We start from the raw sequence: 25,512 nt of genomic DNA, 5'->3' as shown, positions 1-25,512 counted from the left end.
CCGGTTTCCTCCCACAATCCAAAGATGTGCACGTCAGGTGAAGTGGCCATGCTAAATTGCCCGTAGTGTTAGGTAAGGGGTAAATGTAGAGGTATGGGTGGGTTACGCTTTGGCGGGTTGGTGTGGACTTGTTGGGCCGAAGGGCCTGTTTCCACACTGTAGGTAATCTAAAGATCCATTTATGGCTTGGCTCACTGGAATTACAAGGTCAACATTGCTGGGTCCACTGTTTGTCATCATTTATATAAATGGTTTGGATGTGAATATAGAACATATGGTTAGTAAGTTTGCAGATGATACCAAAATAGGTTCTGTAGTGGACAGTGAAGATTATCTCAGAGTACAATGGGACCTTGATCAGGTGAGCCAATGGGCTGAGGTGCGGCAGATGGAGTTTAATTTGGATAAATGTGAAGTGTTGCATTTGGTAAGATAAACCAGGGCAGAGCTTCTACCATTAATGGTAGGGCCCTCGTAAATGCTGCCAAACAAAGAGACCTAGGGAGTGCAAGTGCACAGTTTCTTGAAAGTGGAGTTGCAAGTAGATAGGGTAGTAAAGAAGGAGTTTCACATGCTTATCTTCATTGGTCTGGACACTAAGTATAGGACATTGGTGAGGCCACCTTTGGAATATTGTTTACAATTTTGGTCACCCTTCTATATGAAAGATGCTGTTAAACTTGAGAGAGTACAGAAAAGATTTACAAGAATCTAGACTAGAGGGTTTAAGCTATAGGGAGAGGCTGAATAGGCTGGGACTGTTTTCTCTAGAGCGTCAGAGACTGACGGGGTGACCTTACAGAGGTTTATAAAATCATGACGGGCTTGGATAGTCAAGATCTTTTTCCTTGGGTGAGGGAGTCTAAAACAAGGGGACAGAGGTTTAAGGTGAGAGGGGAAAGATTTACAAGGGACCTAAGGGGCAACTGTTTCACACAGAGTGTGGTGCATGTATGGAACAAGCTGCCAGAGGAAGTGGTGGAGGCTGGTAAAACTACAACATTTAACAGGCACCTGGATGGTATATGAATAGGAAGGGCTTAGCAGGATACAGGTCAAAGTTGGCAAATGGGACGAGGTCAGATTGGGATCTCTGGTTGGTGCAGGTGAGTTGGAACAAAGGGTCTGTTTCCATGCTATAGGACTGTGTGGCGCTATGACTCTGTCCGAAGGTAGCCTCTTCCATTCTTTTCTCTCTATCTTTCCTTTGCTATTGACCTATGTCCTCTCCAGTCTCCAAAGTTTCATGGCCAATTTGGTCCCCAATAGACTGACAGTGAGGTGATCCCCTAAAGCAGTATTACCACCCAACCCTGTCATAATAATCCTGGATATGAGTACAGAATTCATGAGTGATTCAAAAGAAAACTTCAAACACCAACACTGAGAATCAAGTGATATATGGGACAAAGGAAGAGGAAGGATCGGGAGAAAAAGTGTAAAACCAAAGGGTGATCAGAGAACATCAAAAACAGGTGGAGAACCAAAGGAGACTGAAGAGCAGAAATAAGGAAGTGTTAGAGGGAAGATACATAAAAATATCTGCAGTGTCATTTGGGTTCAAGATGCTGGACTGGGCCTTGAACCTCGGGAAGAAAGAGTTTGAGGTTTGAGTATCACTGGCATGTCACAGCAGCTGCCTTTATTGCTCACAGTAATGTTAAAATGGGATCTCAAAGAACAGCAAGTATCGGGTTGGCTTTAGTCTATCAGGTGAAGTGTTCATTTCAAATTCCTTTGCTATAGAGTGGGAGGTCACAGATGAATCAAACACAAAATGAGGTGGAGGGGTCATCTCTGGAACCTGAGCTCAAATCCAGGTGACAGTAATGGGCAAAATGTCTTTGCTGCCTGACAGGTTTCTAAATGTGCAGCCTCAAGCCAACAAAAAATCTTCAATGCACATTTTGTAATGATCCTCAAGTGGTGTGCTACCCCAAGTGACCATGTCGTGATAGGCCTCTCGCTGACCTTGCCTTGTCTCAATCAACAACATCTAACCCCTGATTTTCTCCTTCAACTGTCGCCCAGATGCTGGAATGCTCTCTTCTTAATGGCATTCAACTGCATAACAGTAATTCCCCAAAGCAAGGCTGGCTCTGAGAAGGGATAACATTGCGTACTGGAGTGTGGGGCGATGACTCATTGAATTTAAAAGCACGTCAGACTACATCAAGCGTCCATCCAGATGAACAGTTACATCTCAAAGCTACTTTTACGAAGACCAACAAGCCAATTGTCCTCATGAATATTACATTAGATTGAGACTGATTCGCTTTTGCCTCCGCATTCCAGACACATGGCTTTCTTTTTTCTCCACGTGCTCTTGTTCTCTCTCTAACTCGCTCTTTCAGTCTCCATGGCGGAGATTGCAAGTCATTTCCAATTCGTTGTGGTATTGATCTTTCACTGGGAATCAGTTTTCTAATTAGCTGCAAATTAGGCTTTCTACTGGGGGTAAGGCCTGTCCCTCTGATTTATCACTGGAGTAATTCAGTGCGATTGGAGGGAAATTAAAATGAACTCAATTAAGCAACTGGTTTGCTTTATGGGCTCGGATGGAGTTTCAGACGAAAAATTAATAGACTCTTGTTGTTTAATAGTCTAATGAAAGTAAATAAAGGTTATCCATTGTAATAAGGCAGCAGCTATAAAAAGTTGTATACGGCCACAGCCCTCATTTATGATGCTGGAGATTCATAGTGACATTCCAATGTAATTTCTTTTGCATTAAGACAAACATTGTCCACATGGGGCTTCACTTCAAAGGGGCAGTGTGTATTGTCAAAGCACCTCCTGCAAAATCCACTCGGCCAGACAGATTCTCTGAGTTACAATTCCCTCCTTTGAATACTGTGTATTCATTCAAGACACAATATCTGATCTATATGTGTGTGTACTGTACTTAGCTATTACTTTGTCAGGTCAAAGGTCAACATCAGAGATCTGCTTTTCCAAACGGTGATGAAAGCTTTTTAACAGAAATGCTATTCTCATAAATTTTCTGATTTTATTATACAAGCCCTAACATAGGGACAAAGACTCTGCCTATTTAGTCACAGGTAAGTTCTGGTTCCCACTTTTCTGATCCTGATTATGATCAGAACTGTGAGATAAATCCAGGTGCCCCTGTAGTGAGAAGGAGAAATTGAGTCAGGATTTCTTGGTTCTCCAGGGATTCAGCATTGGAAAATGGCAGGATCAGCCATCTGTTTCAGAATGCACAGTTACCATTGTCAGAGAAACCTGGCCACAGAGTCAAATACTTCACAATTCAAGACACAAAGGGGTCTTGCCACAACTTAAAAAATCAAAGACTTTAGCAAAGGGTAAGAGGAGAGACAATATGTGTCAATGAACTGCTGGGAAATATTCTGTTAAACCTTTAACTTTCCACAATGTTTCATCCCTTGACATCTCCCAGGAAAGTCAGGTACACTATTCTCATAATGAACTCTCACCATAAAACCTCTCAACATCTACTTTCTTACTATAAACACGCATGGATCACTAAAATGGGTGGAGGACTCTAGGCGCATTTATCCTGGGTCTGTTCACAGTAATAAAGGCAACACATAAAACTAGGACTACATGTGAATTATGATTGTGGCAAGTAAGCCTGCAAACATGTTACTGACTAGCTGCATGTCTCAGCAAGTGACCAACGTTTGTATGAAGTTAGCTCTGATCAGCCTGACAAATCACTGATCATAATGGATGCCCGTTCTTGATTGTCAGGTGCTGGCGGATTCAACAGATCATAATGAACTCAGACAAGTCAACACTGGTGAGTACAGAGAGGCTACTCCAGAGTAGACAAAGCAGCAGAGCCATTTCTATAGAACACCAATCACTGCCTCAAAGATGTCTCTTCATGGTAGCACGATCCTCCTATCACCTGTAGTTGAGTTGTGGAGATGAGTCAAGGGCCAGGTATGGAGTGAATAATCCTTGTGTCCCTGCAGCCACTTGGTGGTTTTCATAGAATCCCTACAGTGCAGAAACGGGTCATTCAGCCCATTGAGTTCTTGTAATCTCTCCAAAGAGTATTCCACCCAGACTCACCCCATTCCTGTGGCCCTGCATTTCTCATGGCTAGTCCACCTAAGCCTGCACATCCCTGGACACTAGAGGCAATCTGACATGGCCAATCCACCTAGCCTTCACATCTTTGGACTATGGGAGGAAACCAGAGAACCCAGAGGAAATCCACGCAGCCACAGGGAGAATATGCAAATTCCACACAGACAGTTGCCTGATGCTGGAATTGAGCCTGGCTTCCTTGCGCTGTGAAGCAGCAGTGCTAACTGAGCCATCAATGAACAGTTGATGGAACAACAAGGGAATGGATGCAGAACTAATGAGACATAGACTTATAGAGTCATAGACCTGTACAGCACAGAAATAGACCCTTCAGTCCAACTCATCCATTGGGTTGGGTGGTAGTACTGCTTTAGTGGATTAGCTTACTGTCGGTCGATTGGGAATCGAATTGGCCATGAAACTCTGGAGACTGGAGAGGAGATAGGTTAATAGCAAAGGAAAGAGGAAGAGAGAAAATGGAAGAGTCCTATAGCATGGAAACAGACCCTTTGGTCCAACTCATCTGCATCAACCAAACATCCCAATCTGACCAAGTCCCATTTGCCAGCATTTGCCTCATATCCCTCTAACCCTACCTATTCATATACCCATCCAGATGCCTTTTAAATGTTGCAATTGCACCAGCCTCCACCACTCCCTCTGGCAGCTCATTTCATAAACACACCATCTTTGTGTGAAAAAGTTTCCCCTTAGGTCCTTTTTAAATCTTTCCCCCTCACCTCAAATCTATGTCCTCTAGTTTTGGACTCATCCGGGGAAAAAAAACCTTGTCTATTCACCCTATCCATACCCCTCATGATTTTATAAACATCTATAATGTCACTTCCCAGTCTATTCAATCTCTCTCCACAGCTCAAACTCTCCAATCCTTGCAACATCCTTGTAAATCTTTTATGAACCCTTTCAAGTTTCACAACACCTGACATCTGCCGAGACAGCAGGCATTCCCCAGCAAGCTGCATTGACGGTCGTGGTTTTCCAACTGCTCCTTCATGTCCAGTGAGCGCTCATCTCACCATTAAGATTAGGCTTTCAAAACGCCACAAGGGTTTACCTGATGGCACCTTGTACACTCAGGAAACCCATATCCAGGGCATGTGTGCATTCCGTCTGCTTCAGTGCATTCAGAGAGAACACAATGAACGCTCCTCTGCTGCTCTTTTATCTCTCTGATATCACAATAAATGACAAACTAGAATATCTTGGTTGTTGACGAATACACAAGGGAAGATTGGCAGGAGAGGAGTAAAAACCCATCTGGTTCACTAACAGCCTTCAGCAAGAATATGTGCCATTATTACCTGGTTTGGTGTACATGAGAATCCAGATCCACAAAAACATGGTTCAATCTTCGCTGCTCTCTGAAATGGCATCGCATGTCACTTCTTTTAAGAGTAATTTTGGATGGGCAACTGAAGCTGGCCATGCTCAAGAAGTGTCATAGAATCACAGAACCATTGAACCCCTGCAACGTGGAAGCAGGCTACTTGCCCATCGAGTTCACACCCACCCCAATATCCTATCCTTGGAATCCTGCATTTCCCATGGTTAACCCAACTAAACAGCACATCCCTGGTCAATATGGGCAATTTAGCCTGGCTAATGCACCTAACCTGCTTGGAATCTGGGAGGAAACAAGAGTACGCAGAGGAAACCCATGCAGACATGAGGACAATGTGCAAACTCAGCACAGACAGTCACCCAAAGGTGGAAATGAACCAAGAATAAATAAATAAGAACTCTCCCCGTGATATTCAATTTTTTTGCCATTTCTGAATAATAAAGCCTGTCCACTATCTACAAGGTACAAGTCAGGATTGCGATGAATAGTAGTCTCCATTTGTTTAGATGAGTGCAGCTCCAACAACACTCAAAAGCAGACTGTAAAAAGCAGTTCTCATTTGATCAGCACCTCATCAGCACCCCAGCTTCAATATTCACTCCCTCTATAACCAATGCATAGTTACAGCAGTGTGCATGGTCTAAAATACATGCCATAGCAATTTGCCATGCAACCTCAGCATCTAAATCTGCAACCTCAGCATCTAAGAAGAACAAGATCAGCAGATACATGAACACCACCACTTCCAAGCCCCACACCCTCCTAATCTGGAAATATATCATTGTTCCTTCCCTGTCACTGGGTCAAAATCCTAGAGCTGTCTTCTTAGCAGCACTGTGGATGTAACTGGACCAGGTGGATGGCAATGATTCAAGAAGACAGCATACCATCACCTTCACAAGGGCGATGAGACACAGGCAATGAATGTTGGCCCAGACAGCAATGTCCATTCCCCATGAGAGACTAAAAACAAACAACTGATCAGTAAATAACCTGCATGCTTTTGCCGGTCGGTTTTCGTTGTGCTGGAAGGGTTTCTTCCTGCTTCTGAACACTTGTGTCTATGTAGGAAGGAGTGTTACCTAGAGAAGTGAAATCCTCTAGAATTGAATCAGTGTTAGGCACTGTTTGCTGTGACAATTAACCCATTCTGCATGGATCCAAATGTCCTCACCAAGTTAAATTTGGCAATGACAATATGAGAAGTGAATACAAGTGGTCCAGATGTTTATTTCTAAAATGGCACCCAGAGCACCAAAACTGTTGATGATGTAAACTCTCTCACTATAAACTATCTCAGTTTAAAACCATCACTATAAACTCTAAATACAAATTCCCTCATTATAGACTATTTTACTGTGACTTTTCTCAGTGTAAATTCATTTGGAACAACTCTCTCACTGTCATCTCTCTCAATACAAGCTTTCTACATATAAATTTTTATTATAAAAGTGATTAATCACCATAAGCTCATTAAAGCCTCAAACATCATAAACTAAATACAAATTCAATCACTATAAACTTATTTCCTATAAATTCTTTCCCTATAAACTCTCACCGTAAACTTAGTGAAAATAAACTCAATCATTAAAAGCTTTCACACGCTAAGCTCAAAGTAAACAAAACTCTTTCAAAATATATGCTCACACGATACCCATCTCTTATCAGATATGAAAGTAGAAGGGGTGGGGAAAAGGGGTTCCAGTAGGTGATGGAGAAAATGTGACATTTACTGAGTGGTGCCGAATGATTCTGAATTAGTAGTGTTTTTGCAAGAAGAAAGTGAGATTTGTTGGAGATTGGGAGAGGCACAGCAGCTCAGTGGTTGGCACTGCTGCCTCACAGTTCCAGGAACTTGGGTATGATTTCACCCTAGGGTGACTGTCTTTGTGGAGTTTGTACATTCTCTCCATGTGTGCATAGATTTCCTTTGGATGCTCCAGTTTCCTCCCACAGTCCAAAGATGCACAGGCTAGATGGATTAGCCGTGGGAAATGCAGGGTCATAGGAATAGGAGTGGTGGGTCTGGGTGGGGTGCTCTTTAAAGCATGGGTGTGGACTCAATGGGCTGAATGACCTTCTGGATTAGTGGTGCTGGAAGAGCACAGCAGTTCAGGCAGCATCCAAGGAGCAGCTCTTTGGATGCTGCCTGAACTGCTGTGCTCTTCCAGCACCACTAATCCAGAATCTGGTTTCCAGCATCTGCAGTCATTGTTTTTACCTACCTGAATGACCTTCTGCCAAACTGTAGGGATTCTATGGTGTGTGGACTAGCAAGATCGGAAAGTCAGCTGTACATTGGGTAGATTTAAACTTTTGCTGCTTTGAAGAGAAGTGGAACAGGTAGCCACACTCAAGGATATCAAGGGAAGACAGTAAGGGCATCAATGACACAGGCAGCTGTGTAGCTAAGCAAACGGGCAGTTCTAGAGGTATTCTGGTCAGTGGAGAGTTGGGACTGAAAACCAACTTGCAGGAAGAGCTGTATTTGTCCAAGGACACATACAGAAGGAAGTGACTTTGGAAAGGTGTAGAGAAATGTGAATGGAAGATACAGAAACAAGAGTTCAGAAATGGCCTGGTTAGTGAACGATTTCACTCCTGCACTCCTCGAGGTAACACTCCTTCCTAGATATACGGAAGTGTTCAGAAGCTGGAAGAAACCCTTCCAGCACAACTAAAACTGACCAGCAAAAACATGCAGGTTATTTACTGAGTAAGGAGGCCAGAGGAAATGAGAAGACAAGGAGTTGGTGATTGATATGGTTCAGAGAGTTTTTATGAAGGAAGAAGATTTGCAAAATTGCTCATTATAAATTACCTCACTGCAATCTTTGTTGCTGTAAAACCTCATACTGTCCAGCCTTTACTAAAGATTTACTGACAGTAAATTTTCAAAGTAAATTTTCTTGTAATAAACTCACTCATTAGAACTCTCTCCCTGTAAATTCTATCACCAGCACATGCACTGTAAACTATGTTAGAGTGTAAGCTTAATATTAACTCTCTCAATGTCAACGCTATGTAGTGTCTGACATTTAATTTAATTGGCAACAATGGGACTGAATATCAATTGTTCCAGTGAAATGGCCACCAAGCCAATCCTTCCTGTTTTGTGTCACTGCTTAAAAGCAGGTTTCTAACTTCAGGTATGCATAACTGAGACTGTAAATGGTGCAAATCTTCCTCTTATACCCATTTAGTAAAAAGATAGAGTGAAAGAAACAATGAAATGACAGAAGGAAGCAAGAAAGAAAGAGTAGGAGAAAAAGAAATTAAGAAGAAAATAAAAATAAGGAAAAAGTAAAGAAAGTAAGTAGGAAGGAGAAAGAAAATGAGAAAAGAAAGAAAGTTGCTTTATCCTGTGCTATTCACAACTTCAGGATTTTCAAAAGTTTTTTACAACCAATTCAGTACTTTTGAAGTTGGTTGCTGTTAGAAACGTTGACGAGAAATTCTTTCATCATAAGCTTCTCACTGCATCTTGCACTTGAGACTTTTGCAATACAAATTTTTAACATAACTTTCTCATCAAAAATTTTCACAACCTCTCATGACACATTCACGACAGGACTTGTTTCATGACCTTTCTCGCAGTATACACATTCATTTTGAACTTTTGCTGTAAGTTGTCTCACTGCAATCTCTCTCACTACCAAGTATGTTATATCGATGATCTCAAAGTAAATGTTTGTATAAGAAACTCCATCCTTAGAAACACTTAGCATCAACCCTCAGAATAAAACTCCCAAATTTTAAAATTCTCTCCCTATAAATTCAGTAAAATCTCTGACCTGGAAGTTGTCTTAATAAATATTCTTTCAGTTTGTAATCGTGTATCATATGTTTAATATGAGAACTCATTAGCAATGTAACTATTCATTAATTCTGGTCCCTTGTTAAGGGTCACGCACAGATTTACCAGAACAATACTGGGATTTAATGTGTTACATTGTGACAGGTGACTGGTTTGCTATCATGGTATGCTATTTAAAACAGTTGCTGAGCTGCTTAAAGAGACAGGCTTCTAAAGAAGTTTACATCAACAGTGCACTATCCAGGCAAAGTTAAACACTGGGTAGATTCCTGATTAATCTGCTTGCTTTGGAGTTATGAACTAGATATATATTGGCAGACAATGAACACAACACTATGGAATTAAGGGGTTCAAATGGGTTGTAGAAAAGACACCAAGCAGTTAATAGCTTGCATTCAGCTATGCCCCAGCTAAGCTTTTATGGGTCAGGGCAAACACCTGTGGGTAGCTGTGATACATTGAGGAGTTCAGATGGATGATATGCAGGAATACAGGTAGGTAACAGTTGCTGATTCAGAATTCGTTCTTAGGATATGGCAATATTGGTGCGGTGATATTCTTGAAAGAATTCTAGGATTTTCAGATTAATCAATCAAAACTTGCACCTCCATTCTAACTGATCAAAGATTTGACAGCCATCTGAGGTTTGTTCAATACATTTGCATCAGTTGTATGGCCCTTCGATCTTTTACTTATGAATCCTGTGTTGAATGTCTCCTCTCTCACTAATACCTGAAGGAGTGAGGCTCCGAAAGCTTGTGTTTTCAAATAAACCTATTGGACCATAGCCTGGTGTCATGTGATGTTTGACCTTGTCCAACCCAGTCCAACACTAGTACCTCCACATCGTGGGTAAAACCCATGGATATAATACCCTTAAGATTTTAGTTACTCAGTTGCATTGTTACAACAATTGTTTTCATGGTCACTTTTCGGTGCAAGTTTAAAGTTCTCCAAGTGCATTGAATTCAGTTACACTACCACACTTGAATGATGGTCTATAATATTGTGGTTATTGCAGGCTTCAGTAATCTTCACTTAGACCCAGACGATCCTGAAAATATACACACAGGAAAGGGTTTTACCAAAAATATGTATTGATATAGCACCTTTATGATAATTGGACATTTCAGTCACTTCTTCGGAGCACCAAAAAGAAAATTTCAACATGAGCCACATAAGGAGATAGTTGGGCAAAAGATGACCAGGTATAATTTATGAAGAGTCTTAACTTAGGCAAGCGATGTCAAACTGTGTAAAAGTGGAGGGATGTAATTGCAGAGTTTAAGGCCTAGACAAATGAAGGTACATCCACCACTGGTGACTTGATTGAAATTTGGGAATGCCCAAGGCTGAAAATGGTGAATGCGGATATCTCAGAAGGTTTTGGGACTGCAGAGATCACACAGATAGGGTGTAGTAGAGCCATGACTTGAAATGTAAACCAAGATGAGAACTGTAAAATTGAGAGATTGCTTTACTCAGAGGGAATATGGGATTTCCAGAAAGTAAAAGCTCATGATATAGGGGCTGGTACACTGGCATGCATAGAAGATAAGCTGGCTAACATCTGCCATGGTGGGATTTGGCCCAAGGTGCACAGAACATTATCTAGGTCTCTGGATTAATAGTCCAGAGATATTATCACTAGGCCATCGCGTCCCCAACTTGAGCACAGCAAGATCACACAGTAACAATGTAAAAATGAAAAGAAAATCCACTTTATTTTCTATCATTGTGAGTGATTATCATTCAAGGGCAATGATGAGAACTCTCCTGCTCTTCTTTAATACAATTTTTACAGGATCATTTATATTCACTTAAAAAACTATAAAGGCCTCAACTTAATGTCTGAACACAGCACCTCCAAAAATACAAGCTTCCCTCAATCCAGTGCTGGGATATATTTTGTGCTCAAGTTAAAGATTTGCTGCTGAACCACCAGATTTAGAGACGTGACTGTGACAGGCTGAACCACTGCAGCTTTTGAGTATTTGTGTGTGTGTGTGTGCGTAAACACACCTGAAGGATAAACTCCTCTCGCACAAAATATTCACACAGCAGAGCGTCTTACCTGTTCTGATTTGATATGTTCGCCAGCGTTGAAGACATCTGAATAGTGTTGCCGCTCAAAGACGCGTTCCAGAGCCTCCAACTGCTGCTGGGCAAACGCTTCACTCCGCAGCTGCTTCCGTACACTCTCCGCAGTTCCCTGAGAATCACCATTTGGCCCGGAGGCATCCTGGGTATCTAAGAGGAAGAGGACACAAACTGCATTTTATGTTTTTTTTTGTCTGAATTGTAAAGGGGGTTTTCTTAACATTTTAAATAAAATGCTGAACAGGCTGAAGAATATTAACATTGCCCTCGAGAGACTTCTGCCCTTGAGAAAGCAGCTGAATTCACAACCCAGGAGGAAAATAAGTGCCGAAATGCGTTTGAAAGACACATGTAATGGTCCAACTTGAATTGGAATTTCAAGGATGTGAGAAAGGAGCTAGAAATTGAGTTCGGAGCTGGATCCATTGGAGAATTCCTGCTCCACTCATTGCAAAGGGTCTTCAAGAGGTTGGATTGTTCTACTCATCCCATTATATCCTGGTGGGAGCTCGGAGGAGACCTTGTAGATGGGAACTCATAGATAAGCCTCTGGTATACTCAGCAGTGCCTTCAACTGTTGAGAACAGGCACAGATGCCAAACTGGCCCAAAGGTGCAGCACGGTTGCTCAGTGGCTATCACTGAGGTCATAGTGCGAAGGCAGTTACTGTGGATTTTATTAAACTGGTTTTTCCCGCTGTCATAATCTATATCGACATGACTACGTAGTCCTTAAGTGAAGTTAGAGATTAATATCGGATGCAACAGGACAGTTTCACAGGGTGCTTCCTTGCCCTGAAGACTGTTCTACATTTAGAACCATAGAGTCACACAGACCCTTCATTCCAACTCACCCATGTCAACCAAGTATCCTAAACTGAGCTAGTCCCACTTGCTTGTGTTTGGCCCACATCCCTCTCAAGCTTTCTATTCAAATACCTGTCCAAATGTTTTTTTAACTATTGTAATTGTATCCACTCCAACACTTCCTCTGGCAGTTCATTCCATATACTTCCATCTGTAAAATATTGCCCCTCACATCCCTTTTAAATCTTTATCCTCTCACATTAAACCTACACCTTCTAGTTTTAGACTCCTGTACCCTGGGGAAAAGACCTTGGCTGTTCACCTGATCTCTGCCTCTCATGATTTTATAAACCTCTACAAGGCCACCCCTCAGCCTCCTATGTTTAAGGGAAAATGAGTCCCAGCCCATCCAGCCTCTCATTATAACTCAGATCCTCCATCTTCTGACGGAGCAAGTGCTAAAGACCTTTCTTCCAACGATATGACAGTGCTGATGATATCATTGAGATGTGACTGCCGTTTTAACCTGAATGAGAAGCAATGGGGTAAAGTTCAGCTTTGACATCAGCCCAAAATGAGACACGTGTTAGATACGCGGCCTGATATTCTGTTCCGAACTGCAAGCAATACTGCATTTGCAAGTTATCACTTTTGCTAAAAGGCTCTTGTTCAATCTCTGTGCATTTCCCAATGGATAAACACAGCAGGGAACCATTTTGGATTGAAGACTTATGAATCGTGAAAGAAGATTAAATTAAAGAGGACCCGACAACTGTTGAGGTGATCCCAGGTTAAATCAGATCCTGCAGAAGGATCACTAAACCCGAAAGGTTAATTCTGTTTCAGTCTCCACAGATCATGCCAGACCTGCTGAGTTTCTCCAACAATTTCTGTTTTTGTTCTGATTTCCAGCGTCCACAATTCTTTCAGTTTTAAATCAGATCCTTATCTGCAAGCTATTGAGTCAAGCCTGATTCCATCTCCACATGATTTAACTCTGAGGGCAGATCCTTTAGATTTGAGGACTGGTTGTGGAGTGATGAATTTGTGACTTGCTGTTCAAAGAGGGGCAGCTATGACCTAGATGGGTCATAGGTATGACAAGCTGACAAATCCCTCAATGCCTGGTTACACAGGTCATTACACAACTGCTCCTTGAACGTCCTCAGCCCCAGCTGTACTGCACCAGACTGGAGAGCAAAATAAAAAAAACTCAGAATCATGAAATCCCTACAGTGCAGAGAGAGGCCATTCAGCCCATCGAGTCTGCACGAATGTTCCAAAGAGTGTCACACCTAAACCTACCTATCCCCATCATCCCACATTTTAGGAATTAGAATTTGAATTTGCCATAGTTATTCCACATAGCCTGCACATTCTTAAGGTCATTCAGCATGGAAACAGACCCGTTGGTCCATTTAACCATACCGACCATGTTCCCAAAATAAACAAGTCCCACCTGCCTACATTTGTTTGGCCCATATCCCATATTATAGACAATTTAGCATGGACAATCCACCTAACCTGCACATTTTTGGACTATGAGAGGAAACTGGAGTATTCGGAGGAAACCCACACAGACACAGGGAAAACATGCAAATTCCAGATAACCTGTCACCCAAGGCTGGACTTGAACCCAGGTCCTTCGCACTGTGACCTCAGTGATAGCCACTGAGCAACCGTGCTGCACCTTTGGGCCAGTTTGGCATCTGTGCCTGTTCTCAACAGTTGGAGGCACTGCTGAGTATACCAGAGGCTTATCTATGAGTTCCCATCTACAAGGTCTCCTCCGAGCTCCCACCAGGATATAATGGGATGAGTAGAACAATCCAACCTCTTGAAGACCCTTTGCAATGAGTGGAGCAGGAATTCTCCAATGGATCCAGCTCCGAACTCAATTTTTAGCTCCTTTCTCACACCTGTGGTTAATGACACCCCCCACCCCAGATAAAAGGCAGGAATTTTGGCCGTGTGTTCTTCAGAAGAATTGCCTACTATATCAGCATTTATACAGTCATAGAATCACATACGGAACAATTCTATGGAATCAGACCCTTCGGTCCAACTCTTCCAAGCCCGACCAAGTTTCCAAACTAAACTAGTCCCACTTTCCTGCATTTGGCCTATATGTTCCCCCTAAACCTGCCCTTTTCATGCACCTGTCCAAATGTATTTTATATCTTGTAACTACCTGCATGAATCAGTTCCTCTAGCAGCTCATTCTACAAACAAACCTTCATAACCTCCACTTTGCTTTCTGCAGAAGACAGATAGGTGAGTCAGTCTTTCAAATTGGATCAGTGGCCAGAATCCTCCATTCTTGAATGTCAGAGGTGAACGTGGCAGGAGGGGAAGCTAATCGGGGAGGGGCTGGGGGTGGGGTTAGCATCAGGGAGGGACCCAGCCCATCAGAAATTTAACCTGGAGGTGGAGGGTGGAGGGCGAAGGGAATGCCCAAGCTTAATTTTGCCACCCCACTACCAATTGAGACCCTGAAGCCTTCAATTAATAATGACTTGAGAGCCTCATCCCAGCTGAGCTGCAATTAATTTGAATTCAGGCAGGATGAGGAGGAGTCAGCCTGTCTGACTGCTAACCCAGTGCAGCCAAGTTGTCAGTTTGGGTTCCTCAATCTGCAAGGGTCTGGAACTTGGGTAAAGTTGGCTGCTGAGAGTCGGCTCCAAGCTCCTCCTTTACTGCCTTGTACACCTCTCTCTGTCATCCCAACACTGGAAAGCAGCACCAATGTTTCTTGGTGATGATCCTCCATCTGGGGTTTTAGTTGGTGGTATCCCACTATTCTACTACTGAGTCCTAGAGCTTCTAACTTCTGACAGTCCAGCAGTAACGGGCTGGCGGGACTTCCAGCTCTGGGGCTGTAATTCTGAAAGAAATCTTTCCAGCAGTCTGCCTATTGGAAGATGCAGCAGGCTTCCATTACCTCTGTAGGCCGCAGGGTTCCCTCTTGGAGATTTTTCCACATTTAGTCCAAATAAAATGGGAAAATCTGGCCAAAGTCCTTTTTCGCCACAAATGAAGATCTTGACGACTCACTTTAATCATGAAATAGGCATCTGTAGGGCCTCAGATATAAAAGACCAGTGAAGGCAGGTCCTGGTGCTTACTTCATAGTTTTATGCTCAGGAGCTCAGTTTTGTAAAACTCACCCAAGCACTTACAAGTGGGTGAACCTGCCATTAATTATGTAAAATTACATAGAATGCAGAGAGCAGAAACAGCTCAAGTGACCCAATTGGCATCTGCTGGCATTTGTGTTGCACACCCTCCCACTCCTTTACATCTAACCGTATCAGTATAATCCTCCATTTCCTTTCTCTATATCATGTATTCATAGAGTCAAAGAGATCTATAGCACAGAAAAAGACCTTTTAGCCCATTGTTACTGTGCCAGTCAGAAACAAGCACCAACCATTCTCATCCCATTTTTCAGCATCTGGCCCATGGTCTTGTATGCCTTGGCATCACAAGTGTACACCTAATTACTTTTGAAATGTTATGCAGGCTTCTGCATCTAGCACCTTTACGGTGAGTTTCTGATTCCCACCACCCTCTGCGTTATTCAACTCAATTTTGCATCATGGTAGTTGGTATCCTACCACTTTCCAGCACTAGGCCCACAACCTTGAACACTATGACATTTTAAGTGCTCAACCACGTGCTTTTTAAAGGCTGTAAGATTTCCTGCATTTACTGCCCTCTCAGGCAGTGCACTCGCTGTCCTTTAGGTTGGAATATCGCAAATCCCCTGTAAACTTTTTGCCCTCTTGTTATTGATCCTTCAACTGAGGGTCATGCTTTCCATGACCCTCAATCTTATTCACCCCGATCTGATAGCTCCCAGTCTTCTCTGCTCTAAAGAAAACAACCCCAAGCTTATCCAGTCTCTCTTCTGAGCTGGATTACTCCATGCCAGGCAATGTCCTGGTGAATCTCCTCTGCACCCTCTCCAATGCATCATGTCCTTCCTATAGTGCAGTGACTAGAATTGCACACGTACTCCAGCTGTGGCCTCACCAAAGTTCTTTATAGCTTCCTGCTCTGATGCTCTTGCATTATATTCAAATGAATACCCTACTGCTTTTATTACAGCTACTTACAACAGACAAAGCTTAATTTTGCATTTGCTCATAATTGGAAACATTTTATCTGTATTTATCCATTCAAAGCCTTTTGTAATCTTAATAATTTCTATTGAACCACCCTTCAATCTTCGTTATTCCGGAGATAAAAATCCACAACCTGTTCAGCCTTCCCTGATAGTTGAACAGTCCCACCTGCCTCAGAGATGTGTCGTAACATCTTTGAACACATTAATTAAAATAACTATACCCATTGTTGGGTTCTTGCGATGCTGAGGTAGTGCCCGAACCTCTGAACCAGGAGGCTCTGCTCCACAGTTTTGTAATAACACCTCTGAACAGGATGATTGAAAATATATATATCAAGTGACATGGTCAGCGTTATGAGCAATTCACCCCCTAATCCACACAGCACTCGGACAGAGGGGCTGCTCTGCAGCTATCATCCAACACTTCAGTCATGATGTTCAGGAGAACAAGTTGGGCATACGGGTCTGAATTGTGTTGTGAAGTCTTGGATGTCACCTACTGGCTGAATATCCAACGGGAGACCTGCACTGCCTCTTCCAGCAGAAGGCCCATCGAAACACATGCCAATCAGGCAGACAGGAAGGCACCATCATATGTCTCGGAATCAAGACTCCTGGGACAGAAATCTGACCCAGAGTGAGCTGCTGGCCAATCAGAGGCCATCAGCTCATGTACTCAGCAATGTCATGGCAGTCTCTGGGCATGGAACAGCTGCATCAGAGATCTAGGATAAAGATCAGTGATCTGTGGGGAAGTGGGGTTTCTCAGATTAGGGGCGAAGTGATGACACTGATAAAAGTTGGCTCCTCGTGAGCACCCATCCTCAAAAGTCCAGTTCCTTCATCAGGCAACAACTGCCTTTGATTGAGCGACACAGCCCCCTCCCCAAAGTGACAAACTCCCCACACAGTTGGACCTGTTAAGTACATCATATGGTGATGGGCAACTGGCTTAATCCCCAGCCTTTAACTGGCTGCCTAATTCTTTCAATACATGGGGCTGAAGTGTGTCTTTCTCACCGATGGTGAAGATTAGAAATTGGTAGGGTTTGTGTCCATCATCACTCTGCCTCACTTAGTGGCTTTCCCACCCTCAAAACACAGAGGATTATCATGGTGACAATGCAAAGTGTCTAAGCCTGTGAGCAACTCTCCTATAAGTGTGAACTGGCCCCATACTTTTATAAACACGCAAAGCATTACATAAATCCATTGCCTATCGCACAGGAGCTGAATATAACGTTATCTATTATATTGATAGGGAACATGGATTTTACAGTCAAAACTCTTTATATTTTAATTCTCAATTTTAAATTGTTCTTTTCCAAGATCAAGTCCAATGCTGAAGGCACAGATGCTGGCCTGCATTTAATCTTGCTCCATTCGTCTGAATCCTCCTCCCCCCACCCCCCATCCTCCTCTTTGCACCTGATTCTAATGCATGGTATCTTTCCTTCCCTCGATCACAAGCAGCCTCTTAAATCTCTTCCAACTGTCAGCCATCTCTCTCAGTGCAGGATGTGGCACTCTCAGTTTAGTCTGGGGCTTCTGATACCAACAAATCTGTCATTCTAAATTTGCTGCAGATTATGTTCTCTTTTCAATGCAGGGTGATATATGATATGCAAGGCCCTATTGATTGCCTGATCTTGTGGCAAAGGCTCCAGAAATGAACTTGAAATGAACATCATGCTTCAACTCATTGTGCGTATAATACTCTACTTAATCCCGCATTTTTCACTGCTATGGAATTCAATTGATCAATCATGTTTCACTGATAGTACCATTTCAGGGTGTTATTGCTGTTCCATTTCAAGGCTTGACCTTTCCTTGGCTAGGCCAGGAGATGAGCTTAAACCAACTCGGGGAAAGAAAGCACCATCTCCTCATAGCAAGTCACTACATTTGTATTGAACCTGCTATTTTTACTTCTTACTTTAGTCTGTGTGGGGTCAATATCAGAACCCCGTGCACGGTGTGTGGTCCATACAAACAGAACTATATGTCTAAGATTGTAAGAGGGCGCTCATTGAGGATGTTGGCTGTGAGGTTAATCATGATGGCAATTCATGCCTGAGTCATTTCAAGATGTGTGGGGTGAAATACAGCCTGGCATCTAATCGAGGGATCCAGGTAGTTTAACAAAGTCCAGAGACTGAGTTACATCTAGGATCTAATTGAGGGTTTTAGATGCAGAATAATGAATGCCCTATACTGGGTTACAGACTGAGATCCTATCAAAGGGGTATAATTGAATCCTACACAGAACAATGGATTACAAGGAGTAGTCACATGCTAGTATCTAATAATGGGGGGAGCTGGTTGGGTGGGAGTGAAGGGGTAGGGGATTTGGTTGTTGGTGACCAGCATTATATGCTGAAGACACAGTTCATTTGTTATCCTGAAATCTGAAAAGTGACAACCAATTTAGCCGTGTAGAAAGGCCCTGAATGAGCCTTTATTTAAAACGACTGAGGACATTTTTCTTCACTAAAGATGCCATACAAATGCACTTTGTTGTTGTTGCAGAAGTAGCATTGTATCTGTAAACACGTGAACTCTTATTAATTATGGTGTGAAATACAGGTGATGTCATCCAATCTGGACAGACTTCATTCTACATTTGTAAGTCGTTGAAGTATAATTATTAAGTGTGAGCTGTGAAAGGGTTAATGAGGAAATAAATTATTTTATATTGTTGACAGCAACCTTTTTAAAAGGTACTCCTAAAGTTATCTCAGATCCACCCACAGAGGAGAATGCTACAGCTGTGTCCAAGTCACTGAGGAATAAATGTATCTCTTTCTCGGTCAGCTCCTGCATATCTATTAAACAAATCTTTGTTGGCCTCAATGAACACATTTGTACTTTCTTTTCCATGTCAAATCGTATCAGTTACAATATAGATAGCATCTCAGGGATATGGCCACGGATCTGTGTTGCTGTCTCAGTACAGGCTTTTCCTGGACGACTCCCTTGGGGCCTTTCACACTGGCACCAGTTGTTGCTGTATCAAACTCAATTGTTCTCCTCGGTACAGAAACAAATAGAGTCATTAATTACTCTCTATCAGCCTGGGTCTACTACATAGGACAATCGATATAAGGCATTTATCATTCACTCCAGCTCCACAAGCTCTTAGTGCAAAATGATAATAAACCTCAGTACCTTCTCAACCAGCAGTTAGAGTTACTTTTTGACACTGAACAGTGCTGTGTGCAGTTATCACAATTTTTTTTTGTCTAGTTAAATTGGGTGTTATTTTATTTTAAATTTGACACTGGAGTGGAAAAGAGGGAGGTGATGGCTTAGCGGGATTATCTATTGGCTATTAATTCAGAGGCCCAGGTAATGTTCTGTGGACCCGGGTTTGAATCTCACATATGGTGGGTCTTGAACTCAATAAAAATCTAGTATCAAGAGTCTAATAATGACGATGAAATCATTGCCAATTATGAGAAAAACCTGTCTGGTTCACTAATGCCCCTTAGAATAGGAAACTGCCATCCTCACCTCATCTAGCCTACATGTGACTCCAGACCCACAGTAATGTGATTGACACTTAACCCTTGGTCAGTTAGGGTGGGCAACAAATGTAGGCCTAGCCAGTGTTGCCACATCCATATGAATGAAGTTTTTACAATGAACTGCTGGTGTGATTGTATCATTCTTATTGTTTAATGTTTATGTTTTTAAAATCGAGAGTTAGGTTATTGGTTTTTTTGAATATTATGATAACCTCTAAAAAGCCTAAGGAAATCACAAATTAATCTTCTTGTGGAGTTGGTTGTGTATCAGTTCACTTGGTAACAGCCAATGGTCTGCCCAACTGAAACTCATCACCTGAGCCCTTTGTAGAGCAGGCCCAGGAATAGGTTTTGCAGAACTGTCTGACCCGGGCTGGGACTAGTCAATCTCTGCCATGAGTAGTGGCTCTATTTTGGAGTTCAACAATAAATGATATTCCTTTCTCATCAGGCTTCCTGAGTTAATACCTCAGTGACTGGAGTCAAGAGCAACTTTTGTCTTTTCATAAACCCGGTTAGACCATGACAGGGAAATATTGGAAATTACATTACATTACATTACATTACAGTGTGGAAACAGGCCCTTCGACCCAACAAGTCCACACCGACCCGCCGAAGCGAAACCCACCCATACCCCTACATTTACCCCTTACCTAACACTATGGGCAATTTAGCATGGCCAATTCACCTAACCTGCACATCTTTGGACTGTGGGAGGAAACCGGAGCAAACCCACGCAGACACGGGGAGAATGTGCAAACTCCACACAGTCAGTCGCCTGAGGCGGGAATTGAACCTGGGTCTCTGGCGCTGTGAGGCAGCAGTGCTAACCACTGTGCCACCGTGCCGCCCACGGTGTTTGGGGAACTGGAACCTTATGATACAGGTGTGGAGGATTGACCCCAGTATGCCAAAAAAATGAAATTGTCTTTTCAGGCAAATGGTATAGAAGGGGATCACTGATAAAAAGTCATTCTCCTGACCATTTGTGAAATGCTGACTTTCATCAAATTAAAGAGTTTAACCTACCCACCTGGCAATCCTGGAGTCAATCACACTTGACAAGTGGGAGTAGACCCACTATGACTCCAACCCAAAAGCGAGCACACCCGCTTGCTTTTTAGGGAGTCCCCGGCTTGTGCCATCTTTCAAAGTGTGATGGAGAACACGTGCATAGAGTGGCAGTCTATCTGGATGATGTTTGAATCTCATGAGCTACTGTTCAGTCACATTTGGAGAGTTTGGAGCAGCTTGCATCTGGCTAAAAAGGGACAAACGTGCATTCCAGGTGAATGAGGTACAGAGTTGACAAGGTCAGATTATACCCTGTCGGAGAGAAGGTGAAGGACGCAAATAGGGCTCCAACTCTAAGGAACACCGTGGAGCTGAAGTGTTTTCTAGATCTCATAAATAATGATAGGAAATTGATACTCAACCTGACAACCCTTCTGGCACCCCTGCATGTCCTGCTAAAAGAAAATCAGAAATGATAGTGGCAAATGCTACAAGAGAAAATGTATGCAAACAGCAAACAAGAACTATTACCAACAAATACATTAGCCCTGAGACCATTCATTGCAACCTGTGACACTCCCCCTATGGGATAGGGATGGTATTGTTTCACCTTTGAGACATTGGGACAGAATGTCTAATTGCATCCAAATCAGTTTATTCATATTGAGAAAGAAGGTTTGGCCATTGTATTCACAGCGAAAACATTCCACTAGTATATCTATGGTCCACATTTCCCATAGTAATCTCTGCTGGGCCTCTTCAAGGAAGACAAGGCAATTCCTCCCATTGTGTTAGCTCAGATCCAATGCTAGACACTGCTATTACGTGCTTATGGATATACTTTGGAGCATTGTTCAGGGAGATATATAGTCAATATAGATGCCCCGAGCCTCCATTTGCTACCCACCAGCCTACATTCACCTCAAAAGACGGATGAAGTTATCATGAACTTCAAGGACCCACTACCAGTGCCAGCCAAGCAAATCCAGGCCTGGACTCAGAAGGACCCTATTGAAGAAGTTACATCATATCATCCTAAATGGTGGACCGCAAGAATGTCTTACAGAGGAGTTGAAACCCTAGCTCTAAAAGTGTCAGGTTTGATTCCAGAAGATGGTATTATCTTGTGGGGAGCCTGTCCCACATCCAGGCCAGCATCTGACACTTCAAAAATTGCACAATGGCCACCCAGGAATTTCTGAAATGGAAATGCTTGCAAAGACCTGTGTTTTGTGGTCTGGCAGAATCACGGATAATGAAAACTTAGTCAAAATGGAAAACCCTCTAAGAAAACTAGAAGGGCTTATCAGCAGCCTCTTTATACCCATGGGAATGGCAGAGGAGACCCTCAATGCGGATATGTGCAGATTTCACATGGCCATTGATGGGGTCTACATTCTTGATCCTTATCGAGACCCATTGAAAATGGATCAACATGCCCTGAATGACCTCAACTGCCTCTTATTACACCACAGAAACAATTCTGCCAGTCTTCTAGGACACACAGTATGCCCGAAGTTCATGCGACCAGGTAACAGGAACCCATTTCCAGTGGGGAATTCAAGTCTTTATGAAGACAAATGAAGTAAGACACATCCACACAGCACCCTATCACCCATCCTCAAATGACTGAGCAGGCAGTTCAGGTATTCCAAAGTAGCATGAGAAAGCAAACTCTAGGGTCTTTGGAAATGAAGCTTGACTATTTCCCCTTCAACTGTACTACAACATTGCATATGATGACAGGAGTAGCCCTGGTAGAACCACTGATGGGCCAATGCCTTCAGAGTAGACTTAGCCTGACATTCCCAAACTTGGGCAACAAGATTGAAATAAAACAAGAAGACCAGAAAAGGGGACACAATGGGCATAGGCCAGACAGAGATTTATATCGGGAGATACAGTCCATGTAAGGAACTTTGGTGATGGCCTTTCATGGATTCCAGGATTCACCCTTACTAAAACAGGACCAGTTTCGTACATGTTGAAACCAGGAGAAGGTCACAAAAAAACTCACTTCTGTCCAGAGAGGCAATTGTTGCGATGGACACAACACCATTGGCATCCTGTAGACAGGAAACTACATTCACCAAAAACTCAAGTGCCAGTCCTGAGGATCATGAGGACTTGGAGATGGAGACAGAGGCAGCGGAAACTCAGTCGGAGGCCACCACTCAGGATGAGTCCCCTGCAGTCGGGCTTCGATGGTTTTCACAGAAGTGATGATTGCCCGCTCGCGATCAGAGTTAGAAAGCAACAGAAATGGGACCGTGGACAAAGCGACACAAGGCACTCCATCATCACAGGAGTGAAAGGAAGCCTCAGATTTAGCAAAGGAGGGATGTGCTATCCCCTACAAAGCCCATGGGGAATCACTCATTAATTTCCCTATGGAGGCCATTGAATATGAGTTCCCTTGGTAACAGGTAATGGCCTGCCCATTTGGATCTTATCACTTGAGCCTTTTATAAAGCAGACCAAGGGATGGGTTTGCCCTGGACTGGATCTAGTCTATGTCTGTCACAAGTAGTGGCTCAATTTTGGTATTCAAAATGAATACCAACGTCGGGCTTCCCGAGTTATTACAAATATCGAAATTATCAGGCAAGCCCTCATCCCCTCCACCCACCTCCCCAACATTTGCAACACTCCAGGGGTCACCTGTTTTGGTTCTCTTTCAGAAAGGACATAATTGCATTAGAAGCAGTTGACAGAAATTTTGCTTGACTGATTTCTGGGATGGAGGGCGTTGTCTTATGAGGAAATGTTGACAGGTTGGGCTTGTATCTGTTGGAGATTATATGTGTGAGCAGTGATCTTAGATAAGTTCCTGAAGGGACCTGACCAGATCGATGTTGAAGGATGTTTCCCCTTGTGGAAGAAATTGGAACTACAGGACACAGTTTAAAAATCGGAGGTGCTCCATATCATACAGAGTCTGCAGTGTGGTGCTGGAAAAGCACAGCAGGTTACGCAGCATCCAAGGAGCAGGAAAATTGATGTTTCGGGCAAAAGCCCATCATCAAGAAGATAACTTATTTCTCTGAGAGGATCATAGGCCTGTGGAAACTTCTTGCCCCAAAAATAAGAGGGACGGGGTCGGTGACAATTTTTATGTCTGAGCTAGTTCATTCTTGATTAATAAAGAAGTTAAAGGATATCGGGGTAGGTAGAAAAGTCAAGCTGAGGGTACTGTTGGATCATCTGTAATTTTAGTGAATAGCAAGCCAGTCTCGAGGGGCTCAGTAGTCTACCCCTACTCCTAATTTGTATATTTGTGTGTAGAGTTCGTTGTCGAACATTTGGTTACTGCAGCAGGCAGCTGGAAGAGAAAATTCCAAGTGGCTTTGAAAATAATTGTGGATTAGTCTTCCAAGAAAATGGAGATCATCATTTACGCAGCCTTGGAGATTGGAACCAAAGGCTGATTTGTTCTGCCACATGATCCTGGGAAGGCCGCGTTGTTTGATGGTCGGGGTCAATGGTGGTCCATGGGCATATGATGGATATCGGCAGGAGGGGTTATAATGAAACACCAGGAACACGCCCAGCCAAGACTAGCCCTCAGTGAAACCAGACAGTGATAATCATGGTGTGACGAGGTCTTGCCATCCCAACCCCACTCCCGGGAATGGTCTTTCCCTACGGGGTCTCCTTACAATGTTTGTGTTTGGACCCCTGTATTTTGTAGTGATACCAAACCCTATTAACTCAGTCTACTGTCAAAGCCATTTTGGTATGATCATGAGCAAGCTTGTTTCCAATCAGTAATGGATAACCCTCGTATTAGTGATTGGGAATCAGCTGTTACCAGTGTGTGGCTGTCTTTTTGATGGTTTGACTGAAAACTTTATGAAAAAAGCATTGAGTGGAAAAGCAAAGTACCTATGTTATAAAGTTCTGATTAGGACCTAACTATTCAGTTCTGGGTATCACACTGTAGGAAAGATGTGAAAGTCCCTGAGAGGACACAAAGATTATTTAGCAGGAGGGATGAGGGATTTCAGCTAAACATGCGGCTTCAGATGGTAAGTAGAGATTTGGTTGAGATCTACAAGTGCTATCTTCAATAAGGTAGACAAGAAAAAACTTGTCCCACTGCCTGATGATACCAGGACCATGGTGACACAGATTTAAGACTTTGGATAAGAGATGGAAGGTAGAAGAAGCTTTTTATGCAGCACGTGGTCATGATCTGAAACTTGCAGCTTACAAGGGTGATGGAAGTGGAGGCAATCAATGATTTCTAAAGGATATTCAGTGGAGACTTGGTAAGAAATAAACTTTCAAGGGTGCAAAGTTTGAGGGGGAATGTGAGACTGACCAGATTGCTTCACAAGGTACCAGTATGGGCTTGATGAGTTAAATAACCCCCTTCCATGCTATGCTTACCTCTATGACTTGCTTGGACCCCAGGCTAATCAGTTGTTGAATCGCAAGTTGAAGTCCCAGTCCAGAAGCTCAATCTAAGCTGTCACTCCGGTGAAATATGAGCAAGGGCTCATAAATATATTAGTGTGGCACGGTGGCACAGTGGTTAACACTGCTGCTTCACAGCGCCAGAGACCCTGGTTCAATTCCCGCTTCAGGCGACTGACTGTGTGAAGTTTGCAAGTTCTCCCCGTGTCTGTGTGGGTTTCCTCCGGGTGCTCCAGTTTCTTCCCACAGTCCAA

At 43.0% G+C, this 25,512-nt stretch overlaps 1 protein-coding gene across 19 annotated transcripts in view; it reads right to left on the bottom strand.

Moving 5' to 3' along the window:
* The window catches only part of LOC122541755 (paired box protein Pax-2-like), a 233,744-nt gene that overhangs the window by 47,866 nt on the left and 160,366 nt on the right, over window positions 1–25,512 (bottom strand). For 10 of the 19 annotated variants that reach the window (XM_087982644.1, XM_087982649.1, XM_087982651.1 and 7 more), the window contains 2 exons: window positions 21,262–21,294; window positions 11,338–11,513 (listed from right to left, as the gene is read on the bottom strand). In XM_087982644.1, the coding sequence (XP_087838770.1) occupies window positions 11,338–11,513; window positions 21,262–21,294 (209 nt within the window). Of the gene's footprint in view, window positions 1–11,337; window positions 11,535–21,261; window positions 21,295–25,512 lie in introns of all 19 variants that reach the window. The other 9 variants (XM_087982656.1, XM_087982657.1, XM_087982659.1 and 6 more) reach the window with 3 other exon arrangements.

This window comes from Chiloscyllium plagiosum, unplaced genomic scaffold (assembly GCF_037043375.1).
Source record: "Chiloscyllium plagiosum isolate Xiang-an unplaced genomic scaffold, Cpla_swu_hap1 HiC_scaffold_43, whole genome shotgun sequence".
Taxonomy (NCBI): domain Eukaryota; kingdom Metazoa; phylum Chordata; class Chondrichthyes; order Orectolobiformes; family Hemiscylliidae; genus Chiloscyllium; species Chiloscyllium plagiosum.
This window is presented reverse-complemented; position numbering and strand designations above follow the sequence as displayed.